Below are 16,064 nucleotides of genomic sequence, written 5' to 3'. Positions count from 1 at the left end.
GTTACCTCCGACAACATGAATTACGTTGACAATGAATTTGTCAACTCTATGTCCAAAAACCAATCTTACCTTGTTCCAGATCCTGACAATCTTCAAGTGGGGATGACATTTCCCACAAAAGATGTGGCAATGCAGTGTGTAAAAGAATATCATATGCACAATTCTACGAGCTTCGTCGTTGCACATTCTGATAGCACTAGATGGATTGTCCATTGTAAAAATAAAAATTGTATGTGGAGGTGTAGAATCTTGAATGGAAAGAAATCAAACATCTGGAAGATCACAAAACTAGAAGGGCCACACACATGCTCATCAACAATGGTTTCACAAGATCACCAACAACTCTCTTCGGCTGTTATTTGTGAAAGCATCTTACAAATGGTAACAGCAGATCCCACAATATCAGTTTCAGTATTGATTGCACATATACGATCTCGGTACACATATACCACTACTTATAGAAAGACATGGATTGCAAAACAACAGGCCATTGACAGAATATACGGCAATTGGGAGGAATAATATAAAGAGCTTCCAAGGTGGATTCTTGCTTTTAAACATTATCTTCCAGGTACTGTTACCGATATTGAAGTGGGACCCTTTATTGAGGATGGCCAACGAGTTCCTAGCAAAGCTGTCTTTCATCGTCTCTTTTGGAGTTTCCAACCATGTATCAGAGGGTTTGATCATTGTAAACTAGTTGTTTCAGTTGATGGAACATGGTTATATGGGAAGTATTGTGGGACCTTACTAATGGCAATCGCTCAGGATGGTAATGGTCATACCATTCCTATAGCATACGCCATTGTTGAGGGTGAAACATCAGATGGTTGGTTTTTCTTCCTCAGTCGTCTACGAATGTTTGTCACACCTCAACCCAACCTCTGCTTGATTTCAGATAGACATGAGTCGATTAAAAGTGATGTTAGACGTGTAAACAACAATTGGCATCATGTCTTTTGCGTTCGACATATATCACAAAACTTCATGAGGACCTTCAAAAATGGGCTAATGAAAGATCTTGTAACCAACATGGGTTAGTATTTTTTATATATATATATATCTCACACATATTTTTTCTTTATAATTTTGTTTTCAAATTGTCTAAACAACATCAACTTTTGTTCATTCAGGATACGCTATGACTCAACCAAGCATCACATACTTTAGAAGACAAATCAGTGATTGGAGTCAAGATGCAGTGAAATGGCTCGACGATATTCCAAAGGAGCAATGGCTACAAGCATATGATGAAGGTAGACGTTGGGGACACATGACAACTAACCTTTCTGAGTGCATGAACAATGTATTAAAGGGGACACACAATCTTCCAATCAGTTCTTTAGTGCAAGCAACATATTATAAAGTGTCTGCAAAATTTGAAGAAAGAGGGACACATGCCCAAGCAATGATGACATCGGGTTTGATTTACTCAAATACAATCATTCAAAATCTTAACAAGGAACGAGCAATGTCAAATTCCCATGAAGTTGTTATTCACAATCGAGCTCATAGTATATTTACAGTTAAGGAGTTGGTTCGTCCACCAAGTGGTCGTACTGTAGGGACATTCAAGGTAGATCTCGACAAAAGATGGTGCGATTGTGGTGAATTTCAAGCATTACATTATCCATGTTCACATGTCATTGCCGCTTGTTCGTTTATTCACCGTGACTACATGATGTATGTGTCTTCTAAGTATACATTGCAATGTATCTTTGACGTTTACAAAGAAGAGTTCCCAGCAATTCCTCTTCAATCATATTGGCCAGAATACAATGGAATAGAGTTATGCCACAATCCAGCCATGAGAAGAGATCCAAAAGGTCGTCCACAGTCTACTCGTATTCATACTGAAATGGATCAACGAGAGAAAAACACACACCCCAAGAGATGTGGTTTGTGTCGGAACGAGGGACATAGCAAGAATAAATGCCCTTATCGTCCTGATGCTCCTAATAGAAATTAGTTCATTGTAATAAAATTAGTTAATTTGGTATTTGTATGTTTAATTATAATATTAAAATTAAATATTGTTATTTTATGGAGTCCATTTAATTAATTTTTTTTAATAATTATAAAATATAAAATTAACATTGTATTTATTTATTGAATTAAAATATTAATTACTTAATTAATTAATAAATGAAAATTAAATTAATTATTAATTAAATTAAACTAATTAATTAAATTAAATAATAATTAATTAAATTAATAATAAATGAAACTTAAATTAATTATTTAATTAAAATAATAATTATTGATTAATAAAATATATATTTATTATTAAGAAAGATGTTAACGAAAAATAATATGTTGCATTATTTCTCAGCGGATGAAAGTGGCTTTATTAATTGATCAAATTCCCTATATATGTGTCTATTAAATAGTACCACTAATAAAAATAATTTTATAAATGATAAAATAAATTTAATAATTAGAAGAAAAAAATTTAGTTGAGAAATCGGTATTGAGGAAACCGATTTCCCTTCCTTCTCTAAAAAAAAATAAAAAATTAGTTGAGAAAGTTTAGGGGCAAGGACTGATTTCTAAGAGGAAGGAATAGAAAGTTGAAAAAGGATGTACTTTGGTATATAATTTGAAAAGAGTGGTATTGTAGTATTTAATTTTTGTTTTAGTAGTATAATAATAACAAAGCCCTGTTTATATATATGCACATTATGCTTGTAAGTTCATGCACCCTTCAAAAATCTATAATAGATTTAATTGAACTGCAAGCTATTCCATATGGTATTTGGTAACATATTTTTTCTGCTGGACACATATCCCTCCTGCAAGACACAAAGTAACCTATTTATGGTATTATATATAAATCATGTTTTGAGACTCTGTCAAATATTTCTATTGCAATGGTGAAAGATGACATGATGTAAAATGTAAATAACTCAATAAATTATATTAATCATGTTGAAATTTCAATCAATTTCTCAAATTGAAAAGGGAAGAACATATGGGTTAAAGTAGACAATGCAATAAAATTATATTAAAAGTAGAAATACTTCCATAATGAGGTTGAAATTGGTATGAAGATGAAATTAATAAAATTAAATTCAACATGACACAATTGGAAATCTTTATTGCTACAAAGAACAAAGATTTCATCAATTTGTATAAATAAAATGGGTCTAGAAGTTATGATTATTAACCCAAAAGAGACAGGGGCAATTAAGCACATTGTTCTCAAGTAGCAAAACAAAACTACTAATCATGAAATCTGTCTAGATTTCAAAATCGTGAAGGAAGAATAGGATTAGGGTTATAAGTTTATGTGGATCATAAAGGTCTTTTAAGAAATATTAAGTGGTCAATTTTAATCCTTATAATTTAAACAACTAATTAACAATTTGAAATTTTGCATAAAACCCTTTAAACATGATTACATGAATTCCTTTGGGTGAGATATGTTATTGGTGAGATCATATAAATTTAATCCCTACTTAAATTCTTATAAATATTCAGTTCCCATTATTTTAGTTTGCAAAAGTAGTATTCCATCTCAAATTTTTGCAAACTTGGATAATAAAATTGTCAGGTATTATGTCATATCATTATTTTATCCACGTCGCTATATTTAATTAATTTAAATATTTAATTTTACTACTTAAACTTTTTTTTTTCATTACACTTCTTTTTCAAAAACGAAATACTCAAAATATTTTTGTTTATTTATTATAATTTTTTAAACTATAACTGTTTTTTTTTTATCTTTATCTTCTACCTCACACTTATATTCAACATTTTCTCTTACATCCCCTTATCTTTCTTCTTCCATTTTCAACAACTTCAACATATTCAATCATCTTCATTGACTCCCATTTACATCAGATTTGCATCATTTTGTTCTGCTCCTTGTTCTTCTTGTTTTTTACAATATCTAATTAGGGTTATGCGATTGAAACTGATTTTGGTGAAAATGAAACTAATTTTGGTGAAAATGAAACTCATTTTGTCAACTGATTTGGTTATGCAAACTGAATCTACCCAGAAATATACATGAACTCATTTTGCGTAAGTGAAAATGGAGGAAGAAAGATAAGAGAGTATGAGAGAAAATAACGAATATGAGTGGGGTAGAAGATAAAAATAGAAAAAGATAATAAGAGCATCTACAACGAGAGTGAAAATGAGTTCGTCCGCCAGCGTGTAATTACTTAACTTCCAGTTTTTTGTGGGTTCATTGTTGGAGTTGTGCCAATTGTGTCATCACGGTACTGTCAGGAAGGAACGGTGCTTCGTAGCAGTTACCTTTTTTTTTCTATTTAATTTCATAATTTAATAATAATATAATTATAACCGCTACCTTTTATTAATTTATTAATAATAATAAATTTATCATTTTTTATTAATTTATAGCAGTTAACTTCTTTTTAATTTATTAAATAATAATAATTTTGTAACCATTAGCTTTTTTTAGTTAATATACCACCGTTAGCCTTTTTTTTCTCCTTTAATTACGATTGTTAGCTCATTAATAGAAACAATTTGTTACTCATACTTTTTCTTCACAATTTTTGTACAGAAGTTTATTAAAAAATTTATTAACTACTTTTTTATTTATTTTTCCATTTAAATTAACATTTTAAGTTATCATAAAATTAAATATTAATGTATAAATTAAAGTAATAGAATATAATATGATTTTTTTAAAGTTAAACCCTAAAAAATAAATGAGTTGATTTAGGGTGATGTGGCATAGTAGAACTTGAATCATGTTGAGTTCACCGTTGGAATAGAAAATGGGTGAATTGCTTCAAGATGATGTGGCACAGTGGACCCCATCTAAAGAACCCATATTGAGTTCACCGTTGTAGATGCTCTAAGGTTGAAGATGAAAATAGAAAGAGATGATATAGTTTAAAGAATATAATAAATAAGCAAGAGGATTTTGAGTTTTTTTTTTAAAGATGAGGGATGTGATTAGAAAAAAAGGGTGTGTGGGTAGTACAATTATTAAATGTTTTTAAATAAATTTACAACATTAAAACAATTTTGTTTTTAAACAAAAAAAACACTAACAACATTGTTACTTTCTCAGACCGTCTTCTCCGACCTATCCTTAAAAATATGTTTTTGGCCAAGAAAAGTGTTTTAATGTTTTAAATTTATTTAAAAAATTTGAATTAACTAACTAAATGTCCCTGATGGCAACGTGGATTAAATGGTGATGTAAATAACATATGATACTATTCTTATTTTGATCAACTAAAATTAACCGCAAAACTATTCTTCTGCAAACAGTTAAAACAATAAAAATCAAATACTTATGATTTTTAAATTTTAATTTAATCGACAAATATCAATATTGTTAAATCGAACGTTTTGTCTTAGATTCTAAACTAAGACATTACAATTGTGTGAATTAATTATGATAAAATTTATAATTTTTTTTTAAGATAAAAAAAATTAAATGTTCATTAAAATTTAAGTAGTCACTAAACTTATAAAGTTCTAAATTTTATAAGAATAACAAAATTAATCCTAATGAGGATGGACTACTACTTATTAGATAAATAATAAAGGAGATATCAAATAAATGATAAAATGACTACAACGCCCTCAAGTTTCCTATCCAAATGCACCATGCTTTTTACCAAATAAAAAAAATAAAAAAATCACAAAAAGTGTCGCTTTCAAGTTGAGGCTAAATCCATAACATTATCTTCAATTCTTCATTTCCATTGCTTCTTATGTCTTACATATTTGGGTGAGTGAAGGTGAGTTCCACTCATATTCAAATGTTATTATTCCCTATGCAGCTTCTTTGTATCTATAAGCAGCCACCATCACTTTTTGCAACACTTTCTAAACAGTTAGTACAACAAAGTGATCAAGGCATATTCAAACATAGAAGGTTCATCACAAAACCTTATTCATTTTCTTCATGTTGCATAGTTCATGCATTGAAGGAAGATTCAAAGCAATATGAGATAGATCCAGAGAAGGCTAAAGAAGCCCTCAAAGAGCTTGATCAGAAAATCCAATCTATCCCTAATAAACAAGTTTCCTCTCCAAAAATTAAGGGTACTCTCTCTTTCTTTCTCTGTTTTTTTTTTCTTTTCATTCTCAAATATTTGTTATTGAAATTACTAATTCTTGTTGATTTTTTAAATTATGGGAGATTAACATTATTTGTGTACATTAAATATTATGGTAATTTTTGTCAAAAAAAATTATGGTAATATGGCTTCTATATTAATGGTTTTTATCTAAACTATGGTCACTCTTAATTAATTTATCTTAGTGAATGAATAAGTATTTCATGGAAGTTATTTAAAGGTAGTGATGTTCAATTTCATGTATTTTTATCTCATTTTATAAATTGTCAATAACTTTGGCAGTAACAATAGTTAATTTCGTAAATAAAAAAAAAAATTAACAAAAATTATTAAATGAAATTTTCTTTAACAAGTTATTAAATGATGAATAGTTCAGAAAAATTTGAATTTAAATTTTAACGTAACAATATTGGTTATATTTTGTTTACCTTTTAATTAAATTTTAAATTATCAGGCCTTATTTTTTTGAGTATCATATGATTAAAATAAAATAAAAATAAAAAATAACATCTAATTTATTGATTGTTTCACCAATAATTTTTCTCTATTTTTCTGTAATATATTTTATCGACCGTTTTGGAGTTTCAGATGTGAAGGCTACAAGAGACGAAGTGATAAGTGAGAATGGCAAATTAGAAATTTCAGAGTCGTTTCTTGCAACTCTAGCTGGTGGACTTGTTCTCTTTACTATATTTTACAATGTACTATTTATTACTGTAATTAAGCCATCCATTGACGGTCCATAATTTATATATGAGGGACAAACATATTAATTAATTTACTGAACACTTGCTACATATAAATTAATTGAAGATTTGGAACTATATAGATGTAGAATTGATTCCATGAAAAATTAGAATTTGCAGCTTTTGTCTTCTACAATTGATTCTAGCTTTGAATTTATTGTTCAATCTAAATATAAATTATTTAATATTCAATTCACTTATAATTAAAATTAATTTTATAAAATTAATTTATTTAAAATTAAGTCAAAAAATAGAACCAACTTAATTTTAAATTCGCATTCGACCAAAACAAAGTACAATCATATGTAGAAAGGTAGTTGCATTTGCATGCAAATATTAAACTAAAACATCTCTAAAATTATATAAATAAATAAAACCATGAATCAATACAGCATTAGAACATCCACAATAGATAATATTTCTTCTAATTACATTCTAGTATTTTACTAAATTGGATACCTATAGAGATGTGTGCTTATATACACACATTATCTTCTATCATTTCTGGGTCTCACTTGCATTACTTTTATTAATATTTGCAAAATATTCACATTATACATGAAAAGAGGAAAAATAGAAATAAATTTTATATTAATTAAATGAAAAAGATGATTATAATAGAAATAAATTTTATATTAATTAAATGAGAAAGATGATTTCAATAGTATGTATAATAAAGTTTATATATCTAAATTAAAACAAATAATTTTTAACTGGGTTAAGTATCTTATAACTAACACCTAACTAAGTAACTAACTTTACATTTCTAATATCTCTTGCAAGTTAAGAGTAGGGTTGTGAATGGTTGGTTTTTTTTATAAAAAAACAAATCATTTCCATTTTAAATTCAATATATGAATTTAGATTTATAACCAAATCTATTATTTTGTTTAAAATCGGTTATAAAACCAATTGTAAAATTAGTTATGATTAAATAACCGGTTTCTAGATAAATAACTGGTTTTGAAAAAATGATTTTTTAAAAATGATTTTTTTTCAAAATCGGTTAAAATCATTAATTCATAATTATTTTTTAATATTTATTTTTAAAAAAAAATCATTAATTTATAATTTAAAAATCGATTATTCATATTTAAAATTTAATTATTCTTACAAAATCAAAACTCAATAAAAAAACATACATCAATATATAATTGATTTCTCTTGTGATTAAAATTGAACATGTTCAATTGCTTATAATAACTTGTGATTAAAATTGATTTATCATTAACTTTATGAAGACCACTGACTCCGATTCATATTAGTTTAATAAATTGCTTAGTACTAAAACCGTATAAAATACAAACACTTGAAAGTTTCTTCGATCAAATTTAACAATTAATGCACCATAATAAAACCGTAGAAAATACAAACACTTGAAAGTTTGCTTCCAAGACCGAGATGGACACCACCACCACAAGATTTAGTAAATTTAAAATATCTAATATATTAATTTGTGTCTTGAGCATTCATAATTAAGTTAAGTTTGAACAATATCTAAATTTCAACATCATTTCCAACGCAACATATTAACGTAACATTTTGAAAAAAAACTCATCCTTTAAAAATCAACAATTTAAGAAATTATATTTAAAATATTTAATATATCATATTTTAATCTTCTTCGATAAATATTAAATATCTTAATTAATTAACTAGTTATCATTAGTAATAAATTATCAAAAAACGTTGCCGAAAGGTGAAAGGTCGGTGGGATGATGACAAAATCATAATCATTTTAGAGTTTTGGGGATTTAGAGTTTTTGGGTGTTGAGTGGATAAAAATCAGATAAAAGCCAAATTCAAATATAAAACATAAGTGAGTATCCAACCGGTTGATAAATAAACTGAATTATAACCATATTATTTTAACCGGATATTTAAAATAGATTTAGATTCGGCTTTAGATTTCGGTTGTTGAAATACATAGACTCAAGAATTTTGAAATGTCGGTATTTCTAGGTTGGATGTCTTATATCGGGTTAGAACTCGAGACCTCACAGTTGCGTAAGTTAATTACAGTAGAATTTATCATATTTTCTAACACACAAAAAAAATTGAAATGCCGGAACAAATCGGGTATATTTTTTCTGGAAGATTTATTCTTCGTTTGAAATAAAAACAAGAAAGATTGTAATGTAATCTTGCTTCTTCTCTTTTTTTTTAATAGGTGTTCAATCGAGTCTACACCTCAATACAAGATCTACAAAAAATTTAATGTGTAACTCGTTGGTCATTAAGACTTCTAAATGAAAATCCAATTATAATTTTTTTTTAAAGTAAGAACAATCTTGTTTTTTATTGTTGTTGGTAAGTGTTGAATCTAAAGTTTACACTTCCATTCAAAATCTTGCTTGCATTTTTTTTTAATGTCAATTTGACTAAAAAAAAGAATTTTGCCACCAAATGTTGTTGGTGTTATTGAGTAATCTTCAACAAATGCACTTGATTCCATCTTTTTTATAATTCATGAAAATGGTTGATGTTGAAATAAAGTTGATAAAGAATTGAAGATGTCTTGAGTTATGGAATAGTTTTGCCGGTAAACATGTTGCCTTTGATACCTATTGTTTGATGGGTTTTTTTTTTTTTTTTTTTATCATGATCATGATGAAATAATTCTAACTTGAAATTTAATTGTAATAAGAAGAAAATGAACAAATTATTCAAGAATCAAATGGAAAGAAAAGATAAATCATTTAAGTTTCTATGAAATTTTTCTAAGATGATCATGACAAAATAATTCTAACTTAGAATTTAAGAGGAAAGAATAAGAAAATGAACAAATTGTTCAATTATCAGATGAAAAGAAAAGATAAATGAATCAAGTTTCTAAGAAAATTTTCTTAAAAAAATTTTGAGAAAAAATAATGGAATAATTATATCTTTGATACCATAATAGAATTTGTAAAATATATATTAATATTAAACATAAAAGAGAGAAATTATTAATTTGTAACTAATTTTACATTTTTAATAACTTTTGTAAAGAAAAGTAAATTATTTAATTACAATTTTATTTTATTATTAAAATATATAAAAATAAAAAAGTTGATGGATATTTTGTTTAATAATTATGGCGATTTAGTTTCATCCACGTAACCATTTCTTTTATAACAACAAAGATTTTATTCGATTAAACATAAAAGAGAGAAATTATTAATTTATAACTAATTTTATGTCTTTAATAACTTTTGTAAAAAAAGTACATTATTTAATTACAATTTCATTTTATTATTAAAATATATAAAAATAAAAAAAATTGAAGGATATTTTGTTTAATAATTCTGGCGATTTAGTTTCATCCACTTAACCATTTCTTTTATAACAACGAAGATTTTATTTTATTATCTTTTAAAGAATTTGTAGTTTATAAAAATCGATAAAAACAAAAAACTTTCAAATTTTAATTGCCTTTTGGATTTATTTATAAAATTGCAAAAATAATAATGCCAATAAATTTTACAATTTCAAATTTAATTATTTCAATATTTCAAATATTAAATATTTATGATTTATTCATAAATTATTTATGAGATGTGATGATATAAAAGTATTTTTAAAATTCATTTTATACATTTTTTAAAGCGTTGGATTGGGGTGATTGGATGCTTAAGTATTTATTAAACATTAATATTAAAATATAATAAAATAGGTGATAACCCACATGATCTATTTAAACATCATGTGTGGATGTTCTATTGGAGACGCTCTTAGGAAAATTATTGCATAATAATAATTTCATAAAATATATTATCCAGTCATTTAAATGTATTATTTAATTGTAATGTGTACATCTTTGTGTATTTTTATTATTGTCTATTTTGTTTTACAAAAGACAATAAATTTTATCATAATTAAATCACATATTCAAACTTGATAATATTGATATTTATTAATTTTTAATTAATAAAATACAGATCTTTAATAGTATGTCATTTTTTTTAACACAAATATCATTTAAGTTTAGATGTGTTTTATATTTCACAAAAATAAGAAGTAGAATATATTTTTCCTTTTTAATTCAACTATATTAAAAGTGTTTACTTAGTGATTTTGTTGTTGATGTGGTAAATCATTATAGTTCAAAAACTATATATTTTTATTTAAAATTAAAAAATTCTATAATTTTTATATTCTAAACTCAATCAAAGAAGTTCACAACTTCTCTTTAGCAGTTGAGTTTTCCGTGTCAATGATACTCCATGGATGGAATTCAAAAGACCAAAAAAGCTTATATTATCAACATGAAGAAAGCTAATTAAAGAGCTGATTAAATTTAGTATGTGAAAATATTTTTTCTTTCTATTTATAAAAAATATTATTTGATTTTATCTTGATGAGAATGTCTAAAATAAACCATTGTCATTAAAATAAAATGAAATGTTAATAAATAAATATGCACTTTCAAAAATGATAATATATCATACTATTTTTCTGATATGAAATATAATTCAAATAATTTTTATCCAAAATATGAAATAAATAATCCATATAAAGTATTATGTTTTAAAAAAAAATTGAGCACAATTGGTTAATTTCAAAAAACTACACAAACAATTTATTTTATTATATATATACACACATATATACTTTACTTCCATAAACAATGTCCTAAGATCACTAGTAATTAATAAATATATAATGAAACCGAAGAACAATCAACAATTAATAAATAAGAAGAAAATAATTTACAAACTACTACAATTAATAAATAAAAATCTTAATTATTATATAGATCGTTTTTCTATTTCTATATCTCTCTAGTGATCTAATAATTCAAATTAATTCCACAATGCTTCACGTGATGGGAAAAGTTCACAAATGAAATAATGGCATGACAACATGGACATTCTGCATTTATAGGTCATTTCTCTGGAAGTTTTCGTCCCATTGGATATTGTGGATTATATACCATTCTATCATGAATATTCATATGACCAGCCCAAGCATGGGAAGATGGAAATATTTTGTCACATATTGTACATTGTGTTGCTACTTTTACTTTTTCGTTGTGAGCTTTTGAGTGGCTTTTCAAACCCTTTGCACTTGCGAAGGACTTCTCACATCCTTGTACATCACATTTGTGTGATTGACTCATTGTTGTAACGTTGTTGGTGATTCTTAGTGGTAAACAAAAGCTAATTAATAAATTGTTGTATGGGGTGAATTAGAGGGTGAGGTAAATCACAAATTTATAGTATAGTGGTCAATAATTTATCATGTCAATAATTGATTTCAGAGTGGACCAGCATTTAAAATTGCATTAAATAATTTTGAATATAAAAATCATGTCATTGTAGATTTAATGAAGGTGTGTAGGATTAATTAATTACAAAATGTTTCATCGAAATATAATTCTATGGACATCTACGTTTCTCAAATTTAGTTGAATAGATGGTTAATTTAAATTATATTTAAAGATATAGTTAAAGTTATGTAGTTATTGGATAGAAAATACAGATCTGTTGATTGTTTTTTAAAGAAAATTAATTTTGTTGTTGAATTTTTTTGTTGTAAAATGCTAGTTTTAAGATTATCAAGTTGTACAACTTATGTCTTAAAAACTCAAGGATTAAAAAGATGTCACATCTAGTTAACTCATTTAGGAGTAGTTTTATAATTTTGACTATGAAAATGAGATTCAAAACTAACAATTTGTACAACTTGTGTTATAAATGTTCAAAGATTAAAAAGATGTCACATCTAATTAACCACTTTAAAATAATTTTTGTATATTTATTAATTTATTAAAGATAAAAACAAGTTTTAAAACTACCAAGTTATCACAATTTATGTTAACATAACTTGAAGCAAAGTTTTATTTTATTTGATATTTTTTTGGGTAAGATTTAACGATTTAATAAAAGTATAAATGCAAGAATATGATGAATTAGTACCACACAAAGCGAAACGGTTAAGACCTACTATGTGCAACATAACATGTATAGTCACTTAAACTTTCAAATAAATCAACTTAACAATAACTAAAAGGTCTCATCTTTAATTGTTAACAAAGAAAATGCATTATTTTATTTCAAGCGTGAAATCAGAAGCTTCAGCAAACAAAAATGAAGTAATGAATTAAAGAGATAGAGAACAAAAGAAATATGATAGTGACGCAGATATGTGGTAGACAACGAAGAAAAAGGCAATGGTGCATTGTAGACGGTGGTCGACGATGGTTGCTGGTCTAGTGGGTAGTTGAAGTGATGATGAAAAATGAAAGCATCATCATCATCAAGGGAAAACATCATCATCAATAATCTTCCAATTCTTAAGACTTGTGTATAGAGGACGTGGTACATAGAATTGAAAGCATCATCATCAACATGATCTTCTTCAGTGACATCTACTTGATCAACATACATCATTCATGTAGTCTGAAAGCTTTCCCTAATTTTATAAAAGCCCCCCCTTTTCTAGCATGGCTTTTTCAAACATAAAAAATGTAGTTGACAATTTTGGTTTCTTCATACGAGACCCCTTCATACGAGACCCACGAAGACGACATTTTCAATTTCCAATGTCTGGAAAGAAGTCTCAATTACTTCCTATGTAGTTTTAATATAACCCACATAAGATAAATCGCTTACTAGCATGTCCTTGTCACCAAAGATTATTATCAGCTTGTTGTCTACTATAAACTTCAACTTTTGATGTAAAATGGAAGTCACTACTCCAGCAACGTGAGTCAATGGTTTTCCCAAAAGACAAGTATATGTTGGTTTGATATCCATTACTTGGAAACTTATTTCAAAGTTATCTAGTCTAACTTGAATTGACAAGTTAACATCGTATATGACCTCTCTCTTTAATCCATCAAATTCTTTTACTATCATAGAGTTAGGTTTCATATATGATCCATCAACAGAGAGTTTTGATTTTGGCATGATATTCAACGATGAACTAGTGTCAACTAGCATCTTATGAGGATATGATCATGATACTTTACAGAGATATGTAGCGCATTATTGTGCATTGTCACCTTTGTTGGCAACTCATCGTCGGTGAAATTCAAACAACTATTAGCAGTGATGTTATCAATGACTCCATTAATGACATGAGCCTTTTTTAAAACTTTCGATTGTGTCTTCCTAGGTGGTTCAGAGTTCAATAATAGGGAAGTAATAGATATCCTACAAGGAGTTTGATTTAGTTGATCCACCACTTTATATTTAATTTATTTGATAAATTTCAAGAATTCATTAGCTTCGTCATCGAACATTGCTTTTTCGCAAACGTCTTGTCTTTTCATATTATGACTTAGAGCTTCATTTCCTTTGCCTTTCTCTCCATATCCCTCATCCTTTCTAAGTTGCTCAAGGACATAGATGTAACACCCCGTTTTTCAAAGCGAGGGTATATTTTTTTTTTCAAAAGGAATTAAAATAAAACAAAGAATATTAAATCAGGAAATGCTTTTGGATAAATAACTGAGTCAATATAATTTACGCAGCGGAAAAGTTTCTCCAATTATAAATCCAAAACATTTACATAACATCAAATGGTACCTGGAACCCATCCAAAGATGATATCAAACTGATAATATTTGTATAAGTACAGTTTTCCAAACTAAAAATACTCCAAACCAAAAAGAAGGACCCCTAGTCCCTATACATCATCCTAATCTGATCATCCTACCAAAAAGCTATACACCCTGAGTAATCTCCACGCGCCCCGTGAGATCCTTCTAACGTAACTGCAGTCAAGCATTCCCATCTTCATTCCTGTCCGTAGGGTACAAACCGGTAGGGCCGTCCTGACTCTCATCTGAGGGCAAAGCCCAGATTTCCACAATAGTGTAAAGGGTCACCAACCAGAAAATAACAGTTAACACATAGCAATTAAGTTTTTGAATGCTCAAAACAACTTTTCAACTAAGCATGCACCTTAACAGGATTTTCAATATGCGAAAAGTTCATACAGTACATTGCCAATGAAAATGAAGGTAAAATGCAGTTCTCGATCTCCTAATTAACACATAATAAAACAAGACATGGATAGATTCATGAGCAATTAATCATACAACTAAAACTGAGGATTTTCACTGAGCCAATCGATTGGGCAATCGATTGGGGTGAAGATTTTTAATGAAAATAGAATCCTGGGCTGAATCAATCGATTTGGCAATCGATTGACAGGATAACGGAGCCCCTGACTTAATACCAATCGATTTCCAAATCGATTTCCTGAAGGTTTTTAGTGAAATTTTGAACTCTGGCTTGATTCAATCGATTGGGCAATCGATTGACAGGATAGCTGAGCCCCTGACTTAATGGCCAATCGATTGGGCAATCGATTTCGTAAGGGATTTTTCGAAAACTGATTACAAAATCGATTGGCTAATCGATTTTGTTCATTTGGCCAAGCCCCTGACTTCCATCCAATCGATTGGGAAATCGATTTCCCTGATCATTTTTCCAAAAATTCATGAATTAACCTAAGTCATTCCTAATCAAGTTCACAACTTAACACTTAGCAATTTCTACGCGATTACCACGGCAATTGGGATCTCGATAACCATCTTACTTACACACAATAATCAACACATAACACTTAGCATTTTCAACGCAATTAACACGATAAATCAAATTCAAATCACTCAATCATAAAACTCAATCAAACACGACTCGTGTGCCAAGCACCCTAATGCAATGCGTATATGCCAAAATGCATGGACTCGGAATTCCAAACCAAAACCCTCCTCGAAGGGCCGTAAATCATAATTGTACCGCCTATCGCAGGCCAAAGTACCAATTACCGAGGTGCCACCTATCACGGGTCAGCACGATTTACTAAAATGCGTAAATCATAAACGTACCACCTATCACGGGTCAGTACAGTTTACCGAGGTGTCACCTATCACGGGTCAACACGATTTACTAAAAGAAAAAGCGGGAATCGTAAACGTACCGCCTATCACAGACCAGTACTGTTTACCTAGGTGCCACCTATCACGGGTCAGCACAATTCACCAAAAATGTAAATCGTAAATGTACCACCTATCACGGGTCAGTACAGTTTACCAAGGTGTCACCTATCACGGGTCAACACGATTTACTAAATAGTAACTCGTAAACGTACCACCTATCACGGGTCAGTACAGTTTACCAAGGTGTCACCTATCACGGGTCAACACGAATTACTAAATAGTAAATCGTAAACGTACAACCTATCACGGGTCAGTACAGTTTACCAAGGTGTCACCTATCACGGGTCGACACAATTTACCAAATGA

General features: G+C 28.3%; 2 protein-coding genes across 2 annotated transcripts in view; both read left to right on the top strand.

Annotated features, from left to right (window-relative positions):
• The window catches only part of LOC105852148 (uncharacterized), a 2,731-nt gene extending 762 nt beyond the window's left edge, over positions 1 to 1,969 (top strand). Inside the window, exons 2-4 of the mRNA XM_012715808.3 lie at positions 80 to 505; positions 572 to 1,036; positions 1,134 to 1,969. Of these exons, the coding sequence (XP_012571262.3) occupies positions 80 to 505; positions 572 to 1,036; positions 1,134 to 1,969 (1,727 nt within the window). The remainder of the gene's footprint in view (positions 1 to 79; positions 506 to 571; positions 1,037 to 1,133) is intronic.
• Positions 1,970 to 5,696: 3,727 nt separating this feature from the next.
• Positions 5,697 to 6,901, top strand: LOC101502976 (uncharacterized). Its single transcript, XM_004500135.4, has 2 exons — positions 5,697 to 6,042; positions 6,666 to 6,901. Exons 1-2 carry the CDS (start codon positions 5,757 to 5,759, stop codon positions 6,821 to 6,823), a joined length of 444 nt encoding a protein of 147 aa, XP_004500192.1. The 5' UTR covers positions 5,697 to 5,756; the 3' UTR covers positions 6,824 to 6,901.
• The last annotated feature ends 9,163 nt before the right edge of the window (positions 6,902 to 16,064 follow it).

This window comes from Cicer arietinum, chromosome 5, assembly GCF_000331145.2.
Source record: "Cicer arietinum cultivar CDC Frontier isolate Library 1 chromosome 5, Cicar.CDCFrontier_v2.0, whole genome shotgun sequence".
Classification (NCBI taxonomy): Eukaryota; Viridiplantae; Streptophyta; class Magnoliopsida; order Fabales; family Fabaceae; genus Cicer; species Cicer arietinum.
Note: the sequence above shows the minus strand (reverse complement) of the source record. Positions and strands in the feature narration are given on the sequence as shown.

Coding starts and splice junctions, on each gene's coding strand:
- LOC101502976 (XM_004500135.4), top strand. CDS start 5,757: ATGTTATTATTCCCTATGCAGCTTCTTTGTATCTATAAGCAGCCACCA. Junction 6,043..6,665: donor TTCCTCTCCAAAAATTAAGG/GTACTCTCTCTT, acceptor TTGGAGTTTCAG/ATGTGAAGGCTACAAGAGAC.